The sequence below is a fragment of the Carcharhinus amblyrhynchos genome, chromosome 21, assembly GCF_965287045.1.
Source record: "Carcharhinus amblyrhynchos chromosome 21, sCarAmb.v2.hapA, whole genome shotgun sequence".
Classification (NCBI taxonomy): Eukaryota; Metazoa; Chordata; class Chondrichthyes; order Carcharhiniformes; family Carcharhinidae; genus Carcharhinus; species Carcharhinus amblyrhynchos.
In genome coordinates, this window is record NC_137344.1 from 21,034,089 (window position 1) to 21,061,871 (window position 27,783).

At 45.4% G+C, this 27,783-nt stretch overlaps 1 protein-coding gene across 4 annotated transcripts in view; it reads right to left on the reverse strand.

The window, feature by feature from the left end:
- The window catches only part of bahcc1b (BAH domain and coiled-coil containing 1b), a 278,363-nt gene that overhangs the window by 46,854 nt on the left and 203,726 nt on the right, over positions 1 to 27,783 (reverse strand). For all 4 annotated transcript variants that reach the window (XM_080209603.1, XM_080209605.1, XM_080209604.1 and 1 more), the window contains 9 exons: positions 23,772 to 23,904; positions 19,773 to 20,043; positions 16,889 to 17,134; positions 15,228 to 15,434; positions 13,388 to 13,746; positions 6,978 to 7,076; positions 3,870 to 3,999; positions 2,357 to 2,474; positions 1,014 to 1,089 (listed from right to left, as the gene is read on the reverse strand). In XM_080209603.1, coding sequence (XP_080065729.1) covers positions 1,014 to 1,089; positions 2,357 to 2,474; positions 3,870 to 3,999; positions 6,978 to 7,076; positions 13,388 to 13,746; positions 15,228 to 15,434; positions 16,889 to 17,134; positions 19,773 to 20,043; positions 23,772 to 23,904 — 1,639 coding nt within the window. The remainder of the gene's footprint in view (positions 1 to 1,013; positions 1,090 to 2,356; positions 2,475 to 3,869; positions 4,000 to 6,977; positions 7,077 to 13,387; positions 13,747 to 15,227; positions 15,435 to 16,888; positions 17,135 to 19,772; positions 20,044 to 23,771; positions 23,905 to 27,783) is intronic.

Here is a 27,783-nt window from a genome sequence, read left to right on the forward strand (position 1 = left end):
TCTATCCTTGCCTTAAAACATTCAATGAGGTAACCCCAACTACTTCACTGAGCAGGGAATTCCATAGATTCACAACCCTTTGTGTGAAGGAGTTTCTCCTCAACTTAGTCCTAAATCTGTTCCCCGTTATTGTGAGCCATGCCGCCTAGTTCTAATTTCACCCGCCAGTGGCAACAACCTCCTTGCTTCTATCTTAATGTGGCCATTCAGCCCATCATGTCTCTGTCAGATCTGGGAAACAGCTATCCAATTAGTCACGTCCTCTTATCCTTTCTTCACAGTTTCTTTCCCCTTCAAGGATTTATCCAATGCCCTTTTGGAAGTTATTGAAGGTGCTCTTCCAGAGTTTCAGCGAATGCATTCCAGATCGTAACAACTTGCTCCATGAAAGAAATGAGGAGCACAGTGGCACAGTCGTTAGCACGACTGCCTCGCAGAGCCAAGGACCCGGATTCAATCCCGCCCTTGGGTCACTGTCTGTGTGGAACTTGCACGTTCTCAGTGGGTCTGTGTGGGTTTCCTCTGGGTTCTCTGGTTTCCTTCCACAGTCCAAAGACCTGTGGATTGTCCGTGCTAAATTCCCCCTTAGTGTTAGGTGGGCCAGCAGGGTAAATATGTGGGTTAAGGGGATCATGCGTGGGTGGAATTGCTGTCAGTGCAGGCTCGAAGGGCCAAATAGTTTCCTTTTGCAGTGTAGGGATTCTATGAAAAGCAATGGTCCCCTCCTTGGTTCCCTGTCTGAAAAATGACTGGAGAGTAGAAAGTGTGAAATATCCCAAATTCAAAGCAGATTTACATACTTTGACCATTTTACCCTCTGCTTTGGGCTCTAGGTTACAAGCTAATTGCATCCCAACATCAGACCTAATTTTTTTCCATAGATATCAGTGGCTAAAAGTACCATTCTAAGGCAGCAGAAAATATTCATATTTGTATCTTTAATTATCTTTCATTAAAAGACTAGCCAAGATTTGAACTGTGGGCAGTGGGAAATGGTCATGAAAGGAACTCACCGCTTCCTGCAGGAGTTGCTCCAGGGAGTAGATTCTCTGTCGGTTTCCTCTTTCTCCTTCAATCATAACACTGTAGCTGTACAAAGGCAAGGAAAGGCCAGTTACTGACACACTGCGGCAATACATCCATGCATGGAGATATTTATGAATTCTGTAATTGGATAGGATGTTACAGTTGATGTGGGACAGCCCTTTAAATGGTTTTCTTAGTTGGAGGAATGGAAGGAAACTCCTGGGAGCCAATAAGACTGTTTGGATTTTTAGTGCGGAGAGCGCAGCCATGTCAAAAACACAATCCTCCCACTGTCAGCTGCCCAGGGAAATACAAGTCGCCCGACTTGTCTTGTTCCGGGGCAGTGGCAAAGCACTTCATGCATAGGTCTTGTGAACTGTTGTTAGATTCACTGGCCCTGCCTCTGGATAATGAACAGAGCCGGGTGGGAGAGCAGACAAGGATGAATGATGCAGAAATGCCTGAAAGCAGAATATCAATGTGAAGGCACAATGTGAATGTAACAATGGATGTGTGTGTGTGTGTGTGTGTGTGTGTCATTGTGTGTTTGGGGTGTCTGTGTTTCTGTGTGTCTGGGAGGTGTGTGTATTTGTGTGTGGTATGTGCTTGGGGCGTTGTGTGTTTGGGAGTGTGTGTGTGAACGTGTGATGACACCATGATGCAAGATCACCAGAATCAATTTGAGGCCTTCACAACAGCTGCCAAGCTCTCCAGGATATAACTGTAGTTGTGGGCTGTCCCCTGTGGGGGGGATTTGTCCCTCCATACTCGTGGTCCAGCAGCTGCGGCCATTTGTAACCTCAAATATGTTTTAAGTTGGTGACCCTCTTTCTCCATTACCTGCTAGGGCAGGCTGCAGCTTCCTATTGGTGTTCTAGCTTCCAGAACCTACCCACTGTCCTTAATTGGATGATGGATTCTCCAACCACTCATTTGGCTAATCCTGCAAAAACTGCTGAGGGGTCACTGCTCCCCATTTGGTGCGGGGCCTGGACCTCATCTGGAAGTTTGGGTCCCAAGCCCAATCAGAAAATTTTGCTCCATGTCTCATTGGTCATTCGAATCCAGGTAAGGTTCAATCCATTTTTGAGGAGAAACTAGATTTTTAAACAACGTTTTAGGCAAATGCTCCTCACTCATTTTTATACTTCTGATTTCTGATGGGAAGTTCCTCTAATTAGGGGAACTGGTTGGGATGGTCTAGATTGCACAGAGTGGCGGGGGAGTCCTACAGAGCAGTTCAAAACCGCACACACTTCTTTACCAGGGACACGCATGAAGAAGTCACTCAATTACCGTGAAACAGAACAAAAGTAAAACTGCATCTTACATGTCAGGTGACTGCAGAATTTTGACACTTCCTGCATACAGTAGTTTGTCTTCCTTTGGTATGAGAATGCGAAGTCCTTCCTTCAAATCTTCTTTACTGATCACACAGGATTGAGGGACTAAGAGAGAACAGAAACACACAATATTGTTGCTTCAACTGTTTTCCTACAGTTCAATGTTGAATGCTAATTAGGGCTGGCACGGTGGCACAGTGCTTAGCACTGTTGCCTGACAACGCCAGGGGTACAGGTTCAATTCTGGCTTTGACTCACTGTCTGTGTGGAGTTTGCATATTCTCCTTGTGTCTGCATGGGTTTCTTCCAGGTGCTCCGGTTTCCTCCCACAGTCCAAAGATGTGTGTGTTTGGTGGATTGGCCATGCTAAATTGCCCCTTAATATCAGGGAGATTAATAGGCCAAATAGGTGGGTTATGGGGACAGGGCCTGGGTGGGTTTGTTGTCGGTGCAGGCTTGATGGTCTCTTTCTGCAGTATAGGATTTCTATGATTTCAATGATTTCTTCTCGGAGTTATGGTTGGGTCCTTAAATTACCATAATAGTTTGGTGTAGAACTAACTTTATTGGATTCATTTGGTCCTGTCTAGTCCTTTACCTACAGAGTCTGGTAGATAATTGCCTTTTTCCAATCTGAAATACTGGTTTTTATCAAAGTTACTGTTCAACAGGAGAACCCAGAAGTCCAAAACAAGACCAGATTGATCTGTCTCTCCAGAGACATTATTGACAGTCACAACATCCGTGCCACCCCCTCTACCACAGTTTTATAACACCATGGTTCTGAACAACCTGGTTCAGCCTTAAAGCTTTTGACATATGGGGAAAAGGCAGGAGAACGGGGATGAGAAAAATATCAGCCATGATTGAATGGAGAAGCAGAGTCGATGGTCCGAGTGGCCTAATTCTTCTCCTATGTCTTTCAAAGAAATATTCGCTACTTGCATTTGTTAAGCTATTTTGTTCATTTCTCAAGGTTTTAAATTTAACAGACATAATTACGAGTAAATTTTCACCTCCCACGGGCTAGTGATTAGAAGTAATAAGGTGCAGGTTGCCTCACAAAAAATCTGGAGTTGTCTTGGATATGAAGGGAGGTTAGCTTGAGCGAATATGTTGTAAGAAACGGAGGTCAGGTATATTGAAAAAGAACTTCTTTATCACTTGCTGTGCAACATTTTGTTATTAGAATCTGTACAGATATATGGAACCTACAATTTAAATGGCAGTCTCTGAAGTCCTGGCATATGATCAATGTGACCTTTAACTCAAATCACAGAATTATAAGAATATTGCTATCTTCTGTGATACAGACAAGAATCCAAGTAGGAGTCCTGTAAAATATTTGGAATTTTCCATTTCAGGAAGTATTTTTTAAAAAAAGCCGACTGATTCATCCCTCCAACTTCACTTTGTACTGAACAATTGGCTTACAACTTGCTCATTTGTGATCTTGTTTGTCCGCTATGCAGCACTCAGCAATTAAAAAAAGACTCCTACCGCATGATTCCGCTGAGCAGCTCACAGAGGCATTCTCATCTTCCTCAGAAAAGCTGCTGTCTTCATCGAACGCAAAATCATCCTCTGCAGCAAAGCTCTCCAATAGTTTGCTGACAGCTCGTCCCTTTGACTGCAGGAAGCAAGAACAAAGCTCTTTTAAATGCACATTCGAATTCAACTTTCCCCTCAATGTGTGTGCTATACAGGTGAAACTTACTGCCCCCCCCTCCAACTGTATACTCAAAGTAATGAGGTGAGATTCTCCGGCCTCCCAGCTGAGTGTTTCCCGCTGGCGGGAGGTGGCACATTGTTGCTAGTGGCGTGAATCTCTGGTCCCATTGACATCACCCCACGCTGGTGGGAAATCCGCGGGCAGGGGTTCGCTGCTGGCAGGACTGGAGAATCCCACTGGTGTGAACGGTCAGAGGATTCCAGCCATTACGCTCAAAGCCAGCCTACCCTTGTTTGAACTCACACCACGCCCTGTGCACCCAGTACCCCCTGTGCTTACTAACTTGTAAGGCAGGGTTTTCCAGCTTCCCTTGGCCCGAAACTGGAAATCCTGCCCGAGGACAACAAACTTTCCCACAGTCCGTCCCTCGCTCACTCCGATTCCCATGGTGGGTGCGACGGTAAAATTCACCCCATATTGACTCTTTGACTGGCAACGCCTTAGTTTTGAACTTCTCGTTTTTAAATTGTTCAATGCCTGTGCGCACCTGCCCCCCACCACCATCCCCAGACTTAAAATCCTCCTTTTGTCCTCCTCAAATCATGGCCTTTTGTGCTCCGCCGATTTTAGTCGTTCCTCCACTGTTGGCCATGCCTTGGCCCCAAGGTCTGAAATGCTCCCCCACTCCTTTCCACATCTCTTTCCTCTTTGAAAATGCTCCTCAGTTCCTACCCTTTTTATCAAGCTTTTTGTCACTTCGGTGTTCTCATGCGGTTCAGTTTGAAATATGTTTCAGGACTGTTCAGCAAATTCTGCTACCTCGGATCCACAGGGACCGACGTTCTGATGCAGAACTTGAAGCACCTTTGGCCAACTTAAGAAACTCGCATGGAATTGTATCAAGCTAATCCTTTGGACCAAGTTGATGGTTTTATGAGGCCTGTGTTCTCAGCATCTTGTTGTACGGCTGTGAAAAATGGACGGCTCACAACCAATGGGGAAAGGAGCTCACTAACTTCTATAGAGTCATAAAGCAGTGCAGCACGGCACAACTGATCCAAGCTGAACATGGTGCCCTCCCAGCTAGTCCCAACTGCCCGTGTTTGGCCCATTTCCCTCTAATCCTTTGCCATCCATGTACTTGTCCAAATGCTTTTTAAATGTTGCTATGAAGACACCTCATCTGAAATGGATTGCTGCATGTCCGCCATCCTTCATAGATTAATAGATGCCAATGTTTAGGTGTATGTAAAACTAACTAACCTGAACTTTAGTAGCTGTCACAATGCCTTCTCTTAACAGTCGCAAGATCTCATTTCCCCATTATATCTTTCAGACAAATATTTGTATAATCTTGTAAATATTGCTGATCATACGTGCAGCCCTCATCTCTTTAGACTAGATCATTCTGTCCAGAAAACTCTACCATTGCACGGTTTTGAATTTATTCATTCACAGAATGTGGGTGTTGCTGGTTAGGCAGGCATTTACTGTCCATGCCTCATTGCTCTTGAGAAGACTATCACATATACACCAAACTACAAAGAATTGGATTCTCTCCCCAGGGCAGAGATGTATAGACAACACATATTAGATTGGAGGGTTTGAATACTCCTTATGAGATGATCTGAGTCAACTGGATACTGTTGGTTAGACCATAATGTGACTGAGGAGCTGAATAGGTAGCTCCAAAATCACAAAAACAATTGGCTAATTTTGTTCTGTTATTTTCAAACAAATGATGGGAAATGACTGCTGAGATTAGTGGAGTATGTATGAGCCCAGGGGTGCAAGAAAACCAGGCAAGCTGGGCACAGAATGATGTTATTTGCAAACATTAATCCCATTCTACACATTTCAGATTCTGTCTCCAATTTAATCCTGAGCTAAACACATTATCAAGTTATTTCATGAAAGATTAATAATACAATGGGACCACATCAGGGCAACTACCCTGATATCTAACATTCTCAAAAATATTCTCCTTAAATGCACGTCTTAAAACTATACAGGCGAACAAGCATTTCATTAGAATAATATTTTAATAAGTTATCAATTTTTTGCTGCTTTTTTTTCATCAGATGACATAGAAATCATAGAAACCCTACAGTGCAGAAAGAGGCCATCTGGCCCATCAAGTCTGCACCGACACAATCCCACCCAGGCCCTACCCCCATATCCCTTCACATTTACCTGCTAATCCCTTTAAACTACTCATCTCAGGACACTAAGGGACAATTTTAGCATGGCCAATCAACCTAACCCACACATCTTTGAACTGTGGGAGGAAACCAAAGCACCCGGAGAAAACCCAGGCAGACACAGGGAGAATGTGCAAACTCCACCCACAGTGACCCAAGCCGGGAATCGGACCCAGGTCCCTGAGCTGTGAAGCAGCAATGCTAACCACTGTGCTACCGTGCTGCCCTCCCTTTAATAGTTATTGTGTGTGCCTGCCTTTAATAGTTTTTCCGCATTTCAATTCATTGGCTGGAATCCTGTCACTGTTCACACCGGCGGGATTCTCCCATCCCGCCACAGTGAACGGAAGTTTAGCCGGCCAACAGATTCTCCGGCCTCACTGCAGCGGGAATGGTCGGTAAGATCCGGCCCACTGGGTGGTGGAATTTCCCCATCCCGCCCACCACGGGAATCGTAGCAGGCGGGCCATGGACTATGCAAATGTGCGTTGACCTCGGCCGGGATTTTCCGGTTTCGGGGCCAGTGTGGCAGGAAAATCCCCTCCGTATGTGGTCAATTATCGGATGAAGAACCACCATTCTCAGATTTTCCTCAGCGATTTTTCATGCTCCCCGTGTATTTTAGCCAATTTTTTTTTTTAAAGTTTATTTGAAGAAATGGTAGCTGATAAATGAACCGGCTCCTGTTTCTCCAGAGGATTCAGCGTTAATGATTCATTGGCAGAGTCTGCTCACCTCTTTCACTGGAAGTTTACTCTTTAGTTTGTTCAGCCTACTCCGATTATATTCAGTGGGGGTGGCCCCTTTCTGCGAAAGGCACAGTCCACTTGACTTCTGATGTAGAAAAACAAAAAGGTAAACGTCAGGCTTGGATTCAGTTACAAATCAAATCAAATCCCATGTGGAAGTTTCATTAATAGAAGATTTGTTCCAGAAGATCCAATGAACCTGTGTGAAACAATTAACAATTAGTGAAAAAAATCCTGTCTCTCCAGGCATCTTTTATCCCTCCTTTATTCTCTCCTGGAATGTAGACATCGCTGACAAGGCCAGCATTTGCCTAGGCCATTTCAGAGGGCAAATCTCACAGCATTGGGAAAATGGACACTGAACTCAAAATGGAGATTTTTATTAATTCATGGGCATCACTGACAGGCCAGTATTTATTGCCTATTCCTAGTTGCCTGAGGACAGTTGAGAGTCAACCACATTGCTGTGGCTCTGGAGTCTCACGTAGGCCAGACCAGGTAAGGACGGCAGATTTCCTTCCCTGAAGGACACTGGTGAACCAGATGGGTTTTTACAACAACCGTTTCATGGTCAGGATTACTGAGATTAACTTTTCAATTCCAGATTATTGATTGAGTTTAAATTCCACCAGCTGCCGTGGTGGGATTTGAACCCTCGTCACCAGAGCATTAGCCTGGGCTTCTGGAACACTAACTGAGTGACATTATCACTATGCCACCACCACTGGTGTAAAATATAGAGCAATATGGAGGGTTATGCCCATCTGATCCCTGCCTTTTCACAGCAGACGTGTTCATGCAAGAAACTATCTGACTGAAGTTTTTCTCTTAAGGCACAGAATCATAGAGTCCCTGCAGTACTGCATTCGGCCCATCGAGTCTGTACCAGCCCCAATCCCACCCACAGCCTATTCCTGTAACCCCACATATTTACTCTCCTAATCCCCCTGACGCTATGGTCAATTTAGCATGGCTAATCAACCTAACCTGCACAACTTTGAACTGTGGGAGGAAACCGGAGCATCAGAGGAAACCCACGCAGACACAGGGAGAAAATGCAGACTGCACACAGACAGCAACCCAAGGCTGGAATTGAATCTGGGTCTTTGATACTGTGAGGCAGCAGTGCTAACCACTGTGCCAGAGTGTCACCCTTAAAGCAAATGCTGCATTCTTCAGGTCTATGAATGAGCAAATGGCCTTTGTGACTGTAAATGTAAAATAGAAAGCACCCCTTCTTCATGGTATCCAAAGAGGATTCTTCAGGGGCAGATCTGGGTATCAGCAGGGTCAGCCTGGCAGCCCCTAGCGAGAGAGGCTACTCTGCAGTTGCATTTGAGAGCCTGGTGGGGGGAAGGTTAAAGGGCATGTATGAAACTGTGGGGGAACCCCCTCCTGTTCAACACCAGCTCACCCAGTAAAAGCTGCCAGGGCATCAACCTGGCGTGGGTAAAATAGTTACGAGGGCAGGATGGGGCACTTAAGTGACCATTAATTGGCCACTTGAGGACCTCAGCTGGTCCAAGAACGGGGCAGGCACCCAATGCCTCCTGTGAAACAGGAGAAAGGTCAAGGGTGACGAGTAGATGGGGATGGACAGACGTCAGTGCAGGAACAGTAAAAATTCCGCCCTATATGTTTTCAGCGTAATGCCAAGTGTGATCTTGCTCTATTTCCACACGGAGTCGCAAAAACCCAGCTTGCAGGTGCAGCAGGTGGTCAGGAAGGCGAATGGGATGCTGGCCTTCATAGCGAGGGGGATTGAATATAAAAGTAGGGAGGTCTTGCTGCGGCTGTATAGGGCATTGGTGAGGCCGCAGCTGGAGTACTGTGTGCAGTTTTGGGCGCCGTCCTTACGCAAGGATATTTTGGCCTTGGAGGGAGTGCAAAGGAGGTTTACTAGGCTGATGCCGGAGTTGAGGGGGTTGAGCTATGAGGAGAGGCTGAATAAACTAGGCTTGTACTCGTTAGAGTTTAGAAGAATGAGGGGAGATCTCATTGAGACATATAAGATGATGAATGGGATGGATAGGATAGAGGTGGAGAGACTCTTCCCGCTCAGAAAGGGCAGTAGGACTAGGGGGCACAGCCTCAAGATAAAGGGGGGGCAGTTTAGAACGGAGTTGAGGAGGAACTTCTTCACTCAAAGGGTGGTGAATCTCTGGAATTCTCTGCCCGTTGAAGTGGTGGAGGCTGCCTCGCTAAATATTTTTAAGACGCGGGTTGATGGGTTTTTGGTAAGCGAGGGGATTAAGGGTTATGGGGAGAGGGCGGGAATGTGGAACTGAGCCACGACAGATCAGCCATGATCTTATTGAATGGCGGGGCAGGCTCGAAGGGCTGGATGGCCTACTCCTGCTCCTGTTTCTTATGTTCTTATGTAACTGGGGTTACTCGACTACTGAGAGCTCGTAATTCCTCATGACTCCACTGTTACCTCTGCCATCGCTGCAAGTAGGATTGTGAGGTAATGTGATTAGGAGGTTTGCCACTTTGCAAGTTGTGCAACTACTGAAGCATGCAATCGAGTCAGTTTCTGTGATGATGGCATGATCTGTCTTGAAAGCCGAGCTGATAAGTCTTTAAGCTACTCATATTTCTGACGGATTGCTGGGACTTAATTTCTTGACCACAGTGATGTAAAGCGAGGGCCCTGCACCAGCGCAACAACTCGTCCATGAAATTTCTAATTATAGCAAAATGAGGAGCAAATGTTACAAAGCCCGTGACAGCTCTTTGAAGAACCTCCGAACGTAAAACTCCGGTCAATGGTCATTAACCCTTGGGAGGATTCCAAATGGGCTGCTTTTCTGTCCTCTAAAATCTGCACCAATTATTTGGCCTACCTTCAGTGAGTTAAAGCCGCAGGGTTATGTTAAAAAAAATCTTTTGTTAAAAAAATTGCACTGAACTTTAAACTATTTACCACTCTTCGGAAATGTGCCCATTGAAAAACTCAGCTCAAATACAAATTAACGGTGGCACAGTGGTTAGCACCGCTGTCTCACAGTGCCAGGGGCCTGAGTTTGATACCCAGCTTCGGTCATTGTCTGTGCCAAGTCCACACATTCTCCCCGTGTTTGCGTGGGTTTCCTCCGGGTGCTCCAGTTTCGACTCACAGTCCAAAAGATATGCAGGTTAGGTGCATTGGCCATGTTAAATTCTCCCTCAGTGTACCCAAACAGGCACCGGAGTGTAGCGACTAGGGGATTTTCCACAGTAACTTCATTGCAGTGTTAGTGTAAGCCTACTTGTGACACTAATAAATAAACTTTAAACCTTTAAACGGGATGGCACGGTGGCATAGTGATTAGCATTACTGCCTCACAGCTCCAGGGATCCAGGTTCGATTCCCAGCTTGGGTCACTGTCTGTGTGGAGTCTGCACATCTTCCCCGTGTTTGCAGCGGTTTCCTCCAAATACTCCATTTTCCTCCCACAGTTCAAAGATGTACTGGTTAGGTGCATTGGCCTTGCTAAATTGCCCCTTAGTGTCCCAGGATTGGTAGGTTAGAGGGATTAGTGGGGTAAATATGTGGGGATAGGACCACGGTGGGATTGTTGTCAGTGAAGACTCAATGGGCTGAATGGCCTCGTTCTGCACTGTAGGGATTCTATGAAAGTTTAAATATGGGAAATTCTGGTTTGTGCTCGCACCGAGTATCTATAGAGGGGTTTAACCTCCTTATTTGCTCAGTTCTAAATCTGTTTAAAAGTTGCCAGGTATTCTATTTATCTGGCAGGATCTGAAGGAGGTTTGACCCCACTTCCACACCTTCATTCCCCCTCTGTGCCCTGCTACACGGATGGCCGACTCAACTGTCGCTGCTCATGACTCGAAGGTACTTTTTAAAACGCTTTTACTTCAAATGAAAACGTTGCCGGGGAACACGGAGCAAAGCCTGCCACAAGTATGTCGTCACGTGATCCAGCTCAGCATGGAGCAGCGAGATTTTTAAACAAATAAATAGTTTAAGGAATTGCGTGTTGAATAAATTGCAGCCAAAAATGAATGCGTCTACAGTCGCAGCGAAAACAGAGACAGACAGACACGGAAGCCAGTCCTCCTTGCAGCAGACTGGTGCAAAGGACACAGCTATTATCCAGTCCAACAGCAATAATTACCTGGATCTACACAGCGGCTTTAATGCAGAAAAATCTCATAGCATTGGAAAAATGGACACTGAACTCAAAATGGAGATTTATTTTATTAATTCGTGGGGTATGGGTGTCACTGGCTGGCCAGCATTTATTGCCCATCCCTAGTTGCCCTTGATCAGAGGGCAATTGAGAGTCAACCACATTGCTGTGGCTCTGGAGTCACATGTAGGCCAGACCAGGTAAGGATGGCAGATTTCCATCCCTAAAGGACATTAGTGAACCAGATGGGTTTTTCCGACAATCGACAATGCTTTCATGGTCATCAGTCGATTCTCAATTCCAGATATTCTTTATTGAATTCAAATTCCCCCACCTGCCGTGGTCTGATTCGAACCTGGGTCCCCTGGACATATAGGGAGGAGAAAGCAAAAGCTTTGTTGTCAAAGAGGTGGATTCTAAGTAAGATTCAGAAGGAGGGGGAGGGAGGGAATTCCAGACAGAATGACCAAAAGTGGGTGAAGTGGAAGAAATGCAACTGGCTAACATAAGAGAAACAGAATCCCGTGCAGAGTTTGGTGTTTAGAACCGGAGAGATTTGGGGAGTTGCAGGAGAGAATGCGTGGTCAATTTAAAAACATTTAATTTCAAAGACACTTTAGTCAAAACGATTGGGCCAACGTCAACCCCTGGCCTGTCTGCTGGGTCAGGATGGCAAGGGGAAGGGGGGATGGAGGGATCATAAGTTCAAGTTGTGCATTCGCAATTTTTACCCACTTAAATTCAAAAATTCAAATGAAAAGGTCAGTGCTCACCGGTGGCTCAGGTCAATGATTTCACTTTCATTGTAAAATTTCCTGGTTTCAAGGAAGAATGTTCCTCCTTAATCCAAAAGTGCATCCTGGGCCTACCCTCTCCAGAAACTCCCCCATCCTTCAATTGTAGACTTCCCCATCCCTTCCTCCCCACCAATCATTGTAATATCTTGCTCTGGATCGTCTGCACAGGTCACAGGTAGAACTAGATCTGCCATCACCGCCCTCCCCGCTTCCCCCACCCTCCTTTCCCGCCTGCCACTCTTCCGACCAGCCGTCAACATTCCCGTCCTCACCCGGCTGCCAAAATCCTCCCTGCTGGTTCCGGGCAAGTGTGGGAGAGTTGTGGGATTGTAAATGAGGCCCAGGGTTAGCAGTCGGGGGGGGAGGAGGAGGTGGGAGGGAGCATTACCTGTTCCAGCCACCGCACCAGAGCTCTCTGCCGCAATGTGAAATCAGCCTTTATTAATCTACAGCGCGCAGACGTGCAGAAAACTGGTGACACATCCCAGATGCCATTTCTTTTTTTTTTGTTGAATTGTGGACAGTTTAGCTGTAAGATTCTGGCAATCGGATCAGCCCAGTGCTCTGCTGTACTAATACACTGTATCACACAGTAGCAGGCCTTGGGCTCATGCCAGGGAGTCTCTGCTCTGCTAGCCTCCAGTCATGGCTGAGCTATCGCTGTGAAACACAGAATCCGAGTACTGCTGCTCAAACAGTGGGAGTCGGGAAAATTCAGAGGGAAATCTGTCCGGCTATTGTTACGTGTGATCCAGGGAGCTTTAAAGTTGGAGACATTGCGAAGCCGAGAGAGTGCAGGGCTAAGGTGGAGACAAATAAACAATTCTAAATGAAACCTCTATCGATACATTCACCAACTTGCGGGTACGGTTACCCTCAATGGGTGAGTGATGCTGGTCGGTGATTGAGGTGCTTGTGGTGACGCAGCACTGGAATCAACCCTCAAGGAAATCTGTGCAAAATGGCTTCCTGTCACCTAGGAAACAGTGGTGGCAGCTGGAGAAAGGAGTGTCGTTAGCACGTCCCAACCCTTCGGCCAAACACGGTGGCAGAAACTGGAAATATGTTCCAGGGACTTTAAAAACAAATTAAAATGCGGATTTTTTAATGAGGAAAGCGTCAGACTTGGTGGAAACCCTGGATATGGCTAAAGGGGGCTGCCACCTTGACATAAAACAGAAAATTATTGAAGCCTCCGAGGTTAAACAACCTACCAGTAAAATACCTGGAGCCAAAGGATGCACAACAGTCAGGGGCAATGAAGTAGAGCGTTTCGTTTAGGTTTGAAATGTGTTGCTTTTCCTAAAGCCTATCTATGACTGTAATACTACCTTCTGCCCCCTCTCCTTTCCTTCTTCCTATGTAATCTATGAACGGTACATTTTGTCTGTCTCGCAATGCTTTTCACTGTATCCCAATGCATGTGATAATAACAAATCAAATCAAATTAAAAACCCTACCTTGAAAGTAGCTTGCAGTACTTTGCTTTTCCTGGTGACATTTTTACATCTGTTGGCAGAGCCTTTTTTGGTCTGCTTTCGGGATGCCAATTTTGCGGGTACAGAAGGGTCGCAGGGAAGCAACCTCTCATCGTGCAGCAGGGGCCGCAGGTCAGACTCAAAACGGCGCCAAATTGTCACCTCGGTTCCCCCCTTAGTGTTCTTCAGTTTTTTATTCTTCCCGCCCGCTTTCAGCACTTTCTTCTTCAGCGCCGGCAGCTTCTCGGTCTTCTTCGCTGCGTTGCTGGATTCCAGGCCGTGCTTGGCGGGGCGCTTCTTAATCTTCACGTCTCCGTCTGCGCTGGAAAATCCCAGCGTTCCTGGAAACACAAGAAGAGGAATTGACAGTTCACGGGGCCGGCCAGTCCAAAGAGGCAAAGCGGGGGACTCACCCGTCTCCCACCACCCTCCCCCCCCCCCAAATCCAAATCCTGCCCATTCCACAAGACAGCCGGAATCTGCCTCTGGTGACCTTTAATCCAGGCCGGACACTCGGGAGTAGAAATGGAAGAAGGATCAGCAGATGCTTACGAGGGCTGTGCAGCACAGTTGAAGATGAAGGGGTCGGGGCCGTTAAGATCACTGCAGATATTTAGCTCAATTCTGTGAGCTTCCCCGAGGCGCTCTGTGGAAATGGGGTGGGGGGGGGGGATGGGCCGGTTGTGTTTTCACACAGTGGCATCTGTCAACAGTGATCGTGAATGGCTACTGCGGAATTAGTCCTTACTCGTAGGTGGTCCCTCCGCACAGCTGTGAAGTAAAATGAGATTTGAATAAAACTAAATCCCTCTACCATTGTTCATCAGCAGCAGCTCTTTGCAAGAATCGCCTGGAAGCGGTCCGCTGCCACGTGCCGACCGTGCAAGTTTCCTATGGACGTATCTTTTCCCCGTAATAATAAAATCATAACTGGGAATGGAAAAATGCAGTTGTGGTTACATGTGGCAGGTGGTCCCTATTAACAGATTTTTATTGCAAAGTACAATTTATGAGGCTTTTGTTTGGAGCTTTTATGGTTGTTTTTTGACAGTTGGCTCTCACTCATGGGTGGACGTAATACTTATTTGAATGGGCTACAAAAAGTAAATTTAAAGAGAGGAAACTCACTGTCAGCCAAGCATTTTCAAGTCAAAGTGCGCACTTCACTCACTTGTGATTGTTCTGATCTGAGTGACAGGCGATTTTTTAAAATGTGGATATCGCTGGCTAGGTCAGCACTTATTGCCCATCCCCAACTGCCCCTGAGAAGGTGGCAGTGAGCCACCTTTATATACTGCTCCAGACCATGAGGTTCAGGTACACCTACCGTTCAGTTAGAAAGAGATAGAGAAAGTTCCAGGATTTTGATCCAGTGACAGTGAAGGAATGGAGATATATTTCCAAGTCAGGTTGGTAAGGAATATGCAGGGGACCTTGCAGGTGCTGGCGGTGTCTCCTGCCCTTGTTCTTCTAGATGGGAGAAGTTGTGTGTTTGGCAGGTTGTGTCGAAGGAGCTTTGGTGACTTGCTGCAGTGAATCTTGTAGATGGTACACACTAGTGCCACTGCGCATCGGGGATGGGGGAAGTGAATGTTTAAGATGGTGGGTGGGTGCCATCAAGCAGGCTATTTTGTCTTGGATGGTGTTGAGCTTTCGAGTGTTGTTGGAGCCACACTCACCCGGACAGGTGGAGAGTGTTACATCACACTCCTAACTTACATTGTGTAGATGGTGGACAGGCTAAAGGGAGTCAGAAGGTGAGTTACCCACCACAGAATTTCCAGGCTCTGACCTGCAGTTTTGGACATGATCTGCTACTTACCCAGAAGGCCTTGCCTTTCCTTTTTCTTCTTTGCTTTCTGATTGGCTTCCAGCTTCACGACGGAGGAAGGCGAGGGACCAATGTCAGCCGCAGTGAGTGTTGTCGAGTATTCTGCGCACAGCCCCAGGCTGGAGTCTTTAATTGGCAGTTCAGCAATGGCATCGCTGCCATCAGCACTGTTATAGTTGTTGTCATCCTCGCTCACATCTGGACCAGAGAAAGGGGGTGGGGGGGTTGGGGACAGAACAAATTAGCCAAGATATCCATTCAATTGTTCTTTAATTATTTGGACAAAATGCAATGTGGAAAGTGATGTTTGTGCAGCAGGGTTTGTTTTGAAAATGGGTCAATGTGCAGACAAACTACTGGGCAAAGGTTCATAATCCTGCACGATGCTACAGCCAGTTTGGTCACATCTCAAGCTGCCAATAAGATTGGTAATTCAAGGTGTTAATTGTCCCTAAAATTGATTATCTTCTTTTGCAATGATCCCCCTATTGACAAATGCAGAGTTCACTTCAGCAGGAATTTCAAGTTAACAAACTCTTTGGATGAGCGGTCTCTTGCCTTGGATGTGCGATTTCAAAAGTAAGATTCCATATTTTCCACTTGTGAAACGAGACAAGGATCCCAGTTATAATGGATTTCAGATGATCAAAAGCCTGTACTTTTAACCGCCGGGCCAGAGAATAGTAATCAGTCACTCAGATTGTTGATCTCTGCCACTGTTGCTCAGTGTCCCAGAAACAAAGGACCATGTGATTATGGGCGGCATGATAGCACACTGGTTAGCACTGCTGCTTAAGAGTGCCAGTGACCACTGTCTGTGCAGAGTTTGCATATTCTCCCCGTGTCTGCAAGGGTTTCCTTCAGATGCTCCACATTCTGAAAGAGGTGCGGGTTAGGTGCATTGACCCGAACAGGCACCGGACTGTGACGACTAGGGAAGTTTCACAGTAACTTCACTGCAGTGTTAATGTAAGCCTTACTTGCGGCAAATAAATAAAACAAAATTAATTAACTACCACACCCACTAATAGTTCCTCTCCCTCAGTAATCCCTTGTCAAGCTGTTATCTGCACCTCACCTTCTGAAGAACTATGGACTTAAGCACATTCGATGATAGAATTCTGCTAAGTATTGATAAACCAGTGTTGTGCACACACTGAGGTGCTGTGCATGGGGCTGGTATCAATCCATCCATGTCACATTAGTACTGTTGACGCTATCTTTTCATTTCAAAAGCATATACTTAGAATTGAAGGATAGAGTCTGTTTTTATTAGAATAGGCAAGATAATGGGTAGTTGGATAACAGTATGTAACAGTATGAAGGGATGGGGTACGGTAGACAGAAACACAGCACAATGAGAGGACAGAGATATTAAAATTAGATATGGGATTTAGGATAGAAAGCAGAAATAACTTTTTATATAGAGGGATTCGAATCTGTGCAATGCACTAGCAGAGTGGAGTAGAGACCATGTCAGCTTGGGTGGTTGAACAAAAGGGTGATAAGGAATTCTGTAGACAAGATGGGCACATGGGATTGCTACTTCCTTAGAGGATGGACACCAAGACAGATTGGTTGTGCCAACTGGACTGGTGCATGTTGTCATTCCTAAATGGTTCTATGAGGCTCTGTGTCCGTAAGCATCTTACCAGCATCTGAAGAGAAACCATCGCTCTCCGTGGACATCCATTCCTTTTCATTCACCATGGTCTGAGCTTCCTGTTTCTGCTTCTTATTGCTGGCTTTCTGCACCTTGACTCCAACTGTCCTTCTTTTTTGTTGAATACCAGGTTTCTTTTTAATGACAGAGTTAGCTTTCTGAGCCGCTTTGCTTTTTGACAAGGTGGCTTTGCTACTCGATAAACCATCTTCTTCTCCCGATTCCATCTTCAAGGCTATAATCAAAAAGAAAGTTGGCACCTTTAATGATGTGGGCATCAGCAACTGAGCCAACATTTACTGCCCATCCCTAATTGGATATTTCCAAAGGCACTTAAGAGTTAGGGTCTGGAGTCACAGGTAAGCCAGGCCGAGTAAGCACGGCAGACTTCCTTCCCTAAAGGACATCAGTGAACCAGATGGGTTTTTACAACAATCGACAATAGTTTCATTCATGGTCATCATCCGCCTTCAAATTTCAGCTTTATCCGATTCAAATATCACCATCTGCCATGGTGGGATTTGGACCTGGGTCCCCAGAAGATTACCCTGGGTTTCTGGATTACTCATCCTGTGACACTTCCATTCGGCCACCACATCCCCTGCCTGAGTCCAGTATCACATTAGACAGAAAGTGCACACAAACACAAGCTATCTACAAATCTTTTAATTTCTGTTGTCACAGCACATTACCCGTATTTGGCCTATATCCCTCTATACCCATCTTAACCATCATCAGACTTTTCTGCCAAATTTTTTAATATAAATTCACAATGGAATCTGCCTGTGTAATCCTGTCACACTATTGTTAAATCCTCTCATCAGCCATCCTTTATCATATATCGCTTCCATGCCTTGTTCCAGCCAAGTATATTTCTCTACATGTTGGATTTTCTATCCAACTACCCATAATTATAGAAAATCAAAGTACGGTGTATAAAATTAGGAGCAAAACTTCGATTTTTTTTTCATCAGAGCATTGCAGAAATGACTGGTCTGCAACAGGTTTACTTACAATGCTTTAAAATATCTTTCCAATCACACAATGTGCGCATACCTCCACATCTCAGCCCTAACATCTTCTCACAGCTCTCTTTACACCTGGCTTAACCAATCAAGCACAGTGAGCAGTGATCAGTTACCAGACTCTCATAATCAATCAAGGAACAATTGAACACTACAACAAGACATGGGGCAGGATTCTCTGGTCTCCCAGCCATATGGTTCTCAGTAGTGGGAGATGGTGTGCTGTAGGCTGGGGAGGGGGATCCTCTGGTCCCACCGGTATAGATGGAATTTCATACTGAAGGCATCCAATGCTGCTGAGAAATCCACAGATGAAGGCGCACTGCCAATGGGACCAGTGAATCCCACCAGCGCAAATTGCCAAAGAATTCCGGCCTGGATTTTTTTTTTAAAATGGGAATTAAATTCCACCCGCACACTCTGATTCATGATCCCTGCCCTCCAATCCTGCTTCATCTGAAGATCACCTGACTCTCCCAACATGTGCAGTGCCACAGGCAACTGCCGAATAAAACTGAATAATTTAAAAACATGCACCTTAAAAAAATGATCTTTAAGTAACCTATCATAAGAACATAAGAACATAAGAAATAGGAGCAGGAGTAGGCCATCCAGCCCTTCGAGCCTGCCCCGCCATTCAATAAGATCATGGCTGATCTGTCGTGTCTCAGTTCCACTTTCCCGCCCTCTCCCCATAACCCCTAATCCCCTCTCTTATCAAAAACCCATCAACCCGCGTCTTAAAAATATTTAGCGAGGCAGCCTCCACCACTTCAACGGGCAGAGAATTCCAGAGATTCACCACCCTTTGAGTGAAGAAGTTCCTCCTCAACTCCGTTCTAAACCGCCCCCCCTTTATCTTGAGGCTGTGCCCCCTAGTCAGACTTGTGGCAGGTAAAGTTCTAAGTTTCCAAAGGACAATTCCAGGTAACTGAAGTTCTTCAGCATCTTAAAAGAAAAAAAGGATTGTTTGCAGAGGTGACCTAGATTTAAAATTAAGCTCCTGTCATCTGTAAGTTTGCCCTAGAATGTGTGTTTCAAAGTCGTACAATTACTCCAACATGGAAGTATGGGATAAGACTTTTATAAGCAATTTGTGATTCGAACAATTTAAAAACATCAGTATATCGGCCAGAGATTAATTAATTATTGCACTTGTGTTAAGCCTGTCCTACTTTAGTGTTAATAACGGTTCGCAAGGGTGGGGATGATTGGGGGGAAGGGATCCACCCCAATAAACGTAATTTTAAAAAATATGTACAAGGGAGGGAGAACGTCTACTTTTTCACACTTTCCTTTGTTCTGCTTTGATGTAAATGCTATTCATTTCTCCAGTTCCGACGAAGGCTTATACTTGTAATTATTTACCTGCCCACTGCTCTCCGCCTGTTGTGTATAGCTAACGTTTCTGTATTTGTTTCAGACTTCTAATTTTTTTTTTAAAAGCCATGAAGTGATTGCAGATATTGCACTCAAACAGCACGCTGACACAGTGGTTAGCACTGCTGTCTCACAGCGCCAGGGACCCGGGTTCGATTCCTGGCTTGGGTCACTGACTGTGCGGAGTCTGCGGGGGTTTCCTCTGGGTGCTCCGGTTTCCTCCCACAGTGTGAAAGATATGCTGGTTAGATGTTTTGGCCATGCTAGATTCTCCCTCTGTGTACCCGAACAGGCACCAGAGTGTGGTGACTAGGGGATTTTCATAGTGACTTCATTGCAGTGTTAATGTAAGCCGACTTGTGACATTAATGAATAAACTAAACTTCAAACATAGTTTGATCACTCGTGGACACCATTACATTTCTGAAACTCTAACCGTAGTTCTGCAGGGTCAAACAGCGCACGTACCCTTCTCAGTGGTTGCTGTAATATGTTTCGCTCTATCTTGGCTGTGCGGGATTGAGGCAGTCTTTGCTTTCCCCAGCTGTTTCTGAATCTTGCCAGGCAGAGCCGTTGCCTTCCCTCGGAAAGGACTGGTGTTGGCTGATTTCAGGATGGCTGTGGAGTGCGGTTTGTTTGCAGCTTTCCCCAGTACTTTTTGCTTTGGCCTTGAACTGTACTTCCCCAATTTCGATGTGAGGCTGGTTTGAGGGGTGTCCTTTTTTCCTCTTGGTTTAATCTAAAAGAAATCCATGTTATATGAAGTGAGATTAAAATATGCTGCTAGTTATTTACATCGATGTAAGTTCCCAGTATTTATTTTGAGAACCATTTCATTACTTCAACACCAAAGTCTATCTCAGGCCAATGTTTCATTTTGCCAACCGTACCTCTGAAAACTAACCAACTCCACTCCAAATTGGAAGTTAATGGGCTGAATACATTTTGTTAGAAACACGTTCCCCATGTTACGCTGCCTAAATACTGCTGTCAAATGAATTCCCTCACTGGGCTTCTCACTCATGCTATTATTCCCTGACGGACCCCAAATCTGTGAGGCGTCTGAAATATTTCCCGAAGGAAACATAAATGTTCTGATATGCAGAACATAGCATGAGAAAGATCTCTCCACATTCCTCCATCCATCTTTCTGATTGTATCACAGCTTAGTATGGCTCCTGCTCTGTCCGAGACTGTAAAAAACTACAAAGTATCATGAGCGAAGCCCAATCCATCACGCAAACCAGCCTCCCATCCTCTGTCTATACTTCCCATTGCCTCAGGAAAGCAGCCAGCATAATCAAGGAGCCCACGCACCCCTTCCATCTTCTTCCGCTGAGAAAAAGATACAAAAATCTGAGGACGCACACCAACCGACTCAAGAACAGCTTTTTCCCTGCTCCTATCAGACTTTTGAATGGACTTACTGCATGTTAAGTTGATCTTTCTCTACACTCTACTGTAACACTATGTTCTGCACCCTCTCCTTTCCTTCTGTATATACGGTATGTTTTGTCTGTTTAGCGCACAAGAAATTGTACTTTTCACTGTGTCCCAATATGTGTGACAATAATAAATCAAATCAAATCTGCATTGAGAAAGATGGCGCCTGAACAAGGTGATTTCTTGCGAGCAGTCCCCAGCGTACCCTCTAATTCTATCTTTCACTCTTGATTTAAGCTCTTAAAACTGAATTCTAATTCTTTTAAACTCTCTAATAATGCTCTTTTTAAATCTCTTGTATACATTAAGCTGATTGTTCTCTACACCCTAGCTATGACTGTAATTCTATATTTTGCACCCTCTCCTTTCCTCCTGCCCTATGTACTCCATGGGCAGTTTATTTTTTGTCTGTAAAGTGCACAAGAAACAATGCTTTCCCAATACATACAACAATAATCAATCAAATCAAACGTGACACAGGAAGAAGGACTCACGAAAAGGAAGACAGGAACAATGTGCCCTCTCCAAGCAAAGATAATCCAGGCAGAAAGAAACCTTTGTGTCTTTTTGCTTCTCCTAGGCAATCACAGAGATGGGCTTCCAACCCAAAGGTGGGGGGGAGAGGTAGGAAACAGATGTGATCAGAGACTCAACTGTTTGGTTTTGATGTGCCAGGCACTGTAGTTGGGGCAGCTTTGATGGACCAGTCAGCCTTTTCCTGCCTGTCAATGGCACATCTTGCAAATAACTTTCTGATATAAATGTGATGGAAGTCATAAGAGAAACTAATGCCGGAATTTTACCACCTCACCCACCCGAGGCTAACGGAGAATGCCGTTCTGCGAACCTTGCCTGCCCTGATTCTGAGGCGGGCAAGGAGGTAAAATTCTGGCCTAAGTGTGTTTGAAAGGTGAATGCCCAGAGGCAGATGGCAATATCTCCCAGTGGTGAGAGGAAAGAGAGGTGTGAGGCATTCATAATGAAAATTCATAATGAAATTATTGGACTCCAATCTAACAACGTATCCACTTCAAAAAGAGATGGCAAAACAGACACATTTAATTCATCTCCTGTTAAGTTTTCCTTCAATGCCACTTAAAATATGTAATAGATTTGAATGCTGGGTGCGAACTTGAGGTTCAATATAACTGATACAGCATAGCCTGGGAATCACTTTGTTGCTCATAGCTGTATTTTCCTGAATGAACAGCTAGTGATTTTCCTTTTAATATTTGGGGTCAAGTGAGGTCAGATAAACTGATAGGATATCTTGTGGGGCAGTGTAGTGTCCCTACTCCTGGGCCACAGACTTCAGGTTCAGGTCCTGCTCCAGGACTGAATGGTCATGGTAAGTATATACATAATATGGCCAAACAGGTTATTGGTCAGTGTGTAAGTACTCCCAATGTGCCTGGTGGTAGGTGAGAAGAGGAGAGAGTTTCCTGGTCTGCCATACTGCAGAAAGTAATGGCAAACAACTGCAGTATTTTGTCAATCACCATCATGGACCAATCCAATGGAAGTCCATGACTGCCAACACTCTCTTAGGGCCTAGTGCCTGGAGGAGGATAGACTGAAATGGAATCCAGCAACACAACATTACATTTACATCAAATCTTGTTACTGTGTTTTCTTCTTTGCCAAGGAGGTGATTAAACCCAACAGACAGGTTCTCTTTAGGACACGTTTGGGACTGGACTGAGCAGACAATGATGTTAAGGAAGTGTTTTGTTTAGTTGGTGTAGAGGTGGATGTGGACCTCCGATTTGAAGGGGGTAAAGAAGACAATCTTTGGCCTGAGGGGGAACTACTGCCTTTTGACTTGTTTTGATCCTTACAAGAGTCCATTCATCCACCTGATTTATTCCCACTGGATGCACCATGTTGTTGCCACAACAATTTTTGTCAGTTTATATTGAATACAGCGATTGTTTATCCTGTCTGTGAATCCAGTCAGACACACGTTGCTCAGTATATTTTCCACAGCTCACAAATGGTAAATTACATCTTTAAAACTGCAGGTTTATTAACAAGATCTTTTTAAAAACGCAGTGTACTGCATCAAAGCATGAGGAAACATTAGTTCTTCAACTTTCACAATAAATATAAGTTTTCTGAAAAGCTCAACAGGAGTTACTGTCACAGTAAAATAGTTTTTCCTGGGCCAAAATTCTGGAACTCCCTCCCTAACTGCATGGTGGGTGTACCTACACCCGAGGGACTGCAGTGGCTCACCACCATCTTTGCAAGGGCACTTCACCCGGACTGGGCATTAAATGCTTGCCTAGCCAGCAACAGCCACATCCCTTGAATGAACAAAAAACTCCTTCCCTCTTTTGTTTCAAGACCCAGCTTGCGAAAGAGAGAAAGTTTTGTTCTGAATAGTGCCTTTCCCAACCTCCAGCAGCTCCAAAGTCTCTTTCTAAGACATGGAGTCCCTCTTCCTTTGGGTTTTGTCTACCATTTCCAAAGATGTGCGGGCTAAGTGGATTGGCCATGCTAAATTGCCCCTTATTGTCAGGGGGGGTTAGCAGTGTGGGGTTACGACAGGGCCTGGGTGGGATTGATGTTGGTGCAGGCTCAATGGGCCAAATGACCTCCTTCTGCACTGCAGGGATTCCATGATCTAAGTGACATTGTGTACACCATGACAAAGACCATTGGTAGACATAACAATCATGGAGGGGGAAGCAGGGAGACATCATTAGCCAGCTCAATCTGATCTTCATTTCATGTTCGGATACATATTCCTCTCGGGCATGGGATAATGAGCAGGTGTGAATTCACTGGCTGAAAAATCTCCCTCCCTAACTGAGGATATAGAGCTTTATTGTGGCACTACTATCGCCAGTCATGAGCTGATTTCAGCCAATTCAGCAGCAAGCGGGGAATGACGTTGATGGAATATCAGCCTATCAGCTCCAACCATACTGAACTTCCTCTTCATTAACTGAGCCACCAGATGAGAAAGGTCCAAACATTAGGCAGGTTTGTTGGCTGCACCGTCGAGATTGATATACTGACCTCTGACCCAGTCTTACTGCCACCATATTCCTGTTCCTTGCTTTCCCTCCCAGGGAGCTTGCACTTCTTCTTCTTGGGCTCTGCTTCGTTCCTCAGTTCCTCGCACAGGAGGCTCAGGCCTGTCCTGAAGGACCTGGAGATAAACAAAGGAAAAGCTGTCTTCAGTATTCAGCATTATCTAGGGCGGTTGCTGGAACAAACGCATCGTGACAGGGCCACTTGGCCTCACTGAGCAAGACCCAGCTTGATGTGGTAATCTCTGAATCACTAATTAAACTAGATTACCACTAGACTATTCACCGCTGCTTTCGAACAGTTCATAGATAAATTTCCACTCCGAGTCGCTCAGCATCAAGTTTCTAATTGACCGCTGGGACATTAACTCTGAGGAATTTTCCACTTTCCGCGAATTAGGTATATTTTCCATTGATTCCCTTCTCCACACCACCCCCGCGCCTCCGCCCCCTCACTCCGCCCCATTTCACAGAAGTACACTGGCGGATATTGAAAGACAATGAGAAAAATGTGTAGAACAGATGGCAGCGACTCCACTTTCCATACATTTCAATCCCCTTCACACCGACAGAACAGACTCAATTCAAGGTCAGATTAATTGTGATGCCCCCCCAAAAAAAAAACGCTCTCTCAGCACTTGCGCTCACCTCTGCTCTTGAGGCAGTTCATGCACTGGGCAGTATTAAATTACCGTGATGCGTGTGTTGCAGTTTTCTTTGAAGCAGAAAATGACAATAGATCAAGAGGAAAGTAACCACGGTGATTTGCTACTAACGGTTTTACTGCAAACCTGTTGTAAAAAAAGGACCTCGCACGCGGTAGTTTTGGAGCATAAACAATTTCAATCTCCTGTGCAGATGTGGTGCAGTCAGAGAGTATAATCAGGAAAGTCAGAGCTGACCTGTTTGCTCATCCTCCGTAACCATTTCCTCACACTGACAGCCTGTGAAGGGTCCTCAGTGTTGCCGGTGGAACCTGAGATTTGCTGCTCTGCAGTGAAACCACAGCCGCGTGATCTCATCTGGATTCAATCCGAACCATCTCACACAGGATAGCAGCCAATGCAACAGAAAAAAAAAACCCTCTCTTTTTTTTCAAGATTTGGGTAGGTAAGGTCAAGGAACTGAAATGTGACCTCTTGTTATTTTGATGTTGCGTTTCAACTTTCCATCTGTTTGCTATTTGGCTCGTAATTTTGTTAAAACTCCTGTTCATCCGCATCTGCTTTTTCAGCGCTTTCGTCGCAAGGTTAATACACAGATTGGAAATGTCAGTGATCACACAGGAGTAAGAAAACAGTAAAGCAAACCTCAATCACCGGGTAATGGGAGAGGGAAAGGCCCTTTTGCTTTCTGGCATTGCAGTCTGCGGGCATTACTCTGGGGCCCACGCCACCCAGCCATCACTGCTGTGGGAACAAAAAACACCATCTGGGAATACAGCGGAGGAAAGCCTGTGTTGTAGGCCCGCATTTTAAATCCCCTCGTCTACGGTGTTCTTGATGGATCTGCAGCCCAGAGAAATCCACATCCTCTTGTACTTCAGAAATATGCACCAAATGTTTTGCTTCAAAATAAACCAAATTTCAAACCGTTCTCTCTCATATGCCTCTGTAATTTTCTTGGATAATAAGAAATACCGGTCCATTGGGCAGAACGGTGGCACAGTGGTTAGCACTGCTGCCTCACGGCATCAGGGAACCAGATTCAATTCTGGCCTTGGGTCACCATGTGGAGTTCGCACGATGTCTGTGTGGGTTTCCTCCCACAGTCCAAAGGTGTGCGGGTTAGGTGATTGGCTATGCTAAATTGCCCCTTAGTGTCAGGGGGATTAGCAGGGCAAATACGTGGGATTGTGGGTTGGCGTAGGCTCAATGGGTCAAATGGCATCCTTCTGCATAATTCTATGATAAAGAAACATCCGCTGTTGTACTAATTCAGTTAACAGTGGCAGAGATAGGAGCTCCTATTTTAGGTAACCATACATAACATTAGCTTGTCTTTTCCAAAAATTCATTTAATGCTTGCAGAAGCAGGTCCAGATAATCAGTTCATTTGTAAAAATACTCAGCCGCACATTTTGTGCTGATGCACAGCTGTGTTAGTTTTGTGGCAATACAATGTTTCTACATAAAACGCACGGTATATGGCACAAAAAGCAGGCCATTCGGCCCAGCCAATCCATGCCAGAGATTATGGGGACCCTCTAGTCTTTCCTCATTTAAATCTATAGATCTAATCTTCTATCCTCCGCCCCTCCCCACTCTCTCTCATATGCTTATCTATAATATTCCCTTCAACCACTCACTGTAGCAGCGAGTTCCACATTCTCACCACTCTTTGGGTAAAGGAGATTCTTCTGAATTCCCTGTTGGATTTCTTGGTGACTACAGTATCTTGTATGGATGGTATCCAGCAATGGATTTTCCCACAGTTGAAACTATTTTGTCTTCAAAACATTTCATCATTTTAAATACCTTACTGGGTGACCCATCAATCTTCTTTTTCCAAAGGAAGAAAGACCCAACCTGTTCGTCATTCAAACATCTTTACGAACATACGAGTTAGGAACATGAGTAGGCCACTCAGAACTTCGAGCCTGAATCATAGAATTCTTACAGTGCAGAAAGAGGCCATTCGGCCCATCGAGTCTGCACCAACCAAACCCCATCCCCATAATCCTACTTATTTACCTTTTCACTAAAGGGCAATTTAGCATGGCCAACCAACCTAATCTGCACGTCTTTGGACTGTGGGTGGAAACCTGAGCACCTGGAGGAAATCCATGCAGACACCGGGAGAACGTGCAAACTCCACACAGACAGTGACCCAAGCAGGAATTGAACCCAGGTTGCTGGCGCTGTGAGGCAGCAGTGTTAATCACTGTGCCACCATGCCTGCTCCACCATTCAATAAGATCATGGCCAACCTGATTGTAACTTCAACCCCACATTCCTGCCAATCTCCAATGGCTTTTCACCCCTTGTTAAGAATTTATCGAGCTCTGCCTTCAGAATATTCAAAGATTTACTTCCACTGCTTTTGAGAAAGAGAAGTCCAGAGACTCACCACCCCTCTGGGAGAAAAACATTCTCCTTATTTCTGTCTTAAATGAGTGACCCCCCCCCCCCCCCCCCCCCGCTTCTTTTGAAACAGTGATCCTTTTCTGATATGTAAACCCATGTGTTTCTTATACCTTCCTTGTAAAAATTCTCTGCACTCGCTCTAACACCACTCCACCCATTTCTTAGTATGGCTACCAGAACTGCAGGTAGTACTGAGTGCAGTCTAACCAATGTTCCATATACGGTTGAGCAAAACTTTCCTCCTGTTCAAGTTGATCCCTCCAGCAGTAAATCCTGGTGCTTGGCCTTGCTAACCTGTAGTGGGGCCTTTAGTGATTGGTGTATTTGTATACCCCGAGATCCCCAACTAGGCTGGCACAGTGTGTACAGTGCAACTCACCATATAAACCTGCAAGAGCAGGCCAAAAACAAGGAATACTGCTGTGAGTAACTCACCTCGCGACTCCTTAAAGGTTGTGCAACATCTGTAAGGCACAAATCAAGAGTATGATGGAGTACTCCCCACTTGCCTGGATGGGTGCAGCTCCAGCAAAACTCAAGAAGCTTGACACCATCCAGGACAAAGCAGCCAGTTTGATTGGCACCGGGTCCACAAATATCCACTCCCGCCAAGACCAATGCTCAGTAGCAGCAGTGTGTACTGTCTACAAGATGCACTGCAGCAATTCACCAAAGATCCTCAGATAGCATCTTCCAAACCCACAACTACTTCCATCTAGAAGGACAAGGGCAGCAGGTACATGGGAACAGCATCACTGCAAGTTCCTCTCCAAGCCACTCACCATCCTGACTTGGGAATTTATTGTTATTTCTTCACAGTCACTGGGTCAAAATCCTGGAATTTCCTCCTTAATGGCATTGTGCACAGCATGTAGACTGCAGCGATTTAAGAAGCTCACCACCACCTTCTCA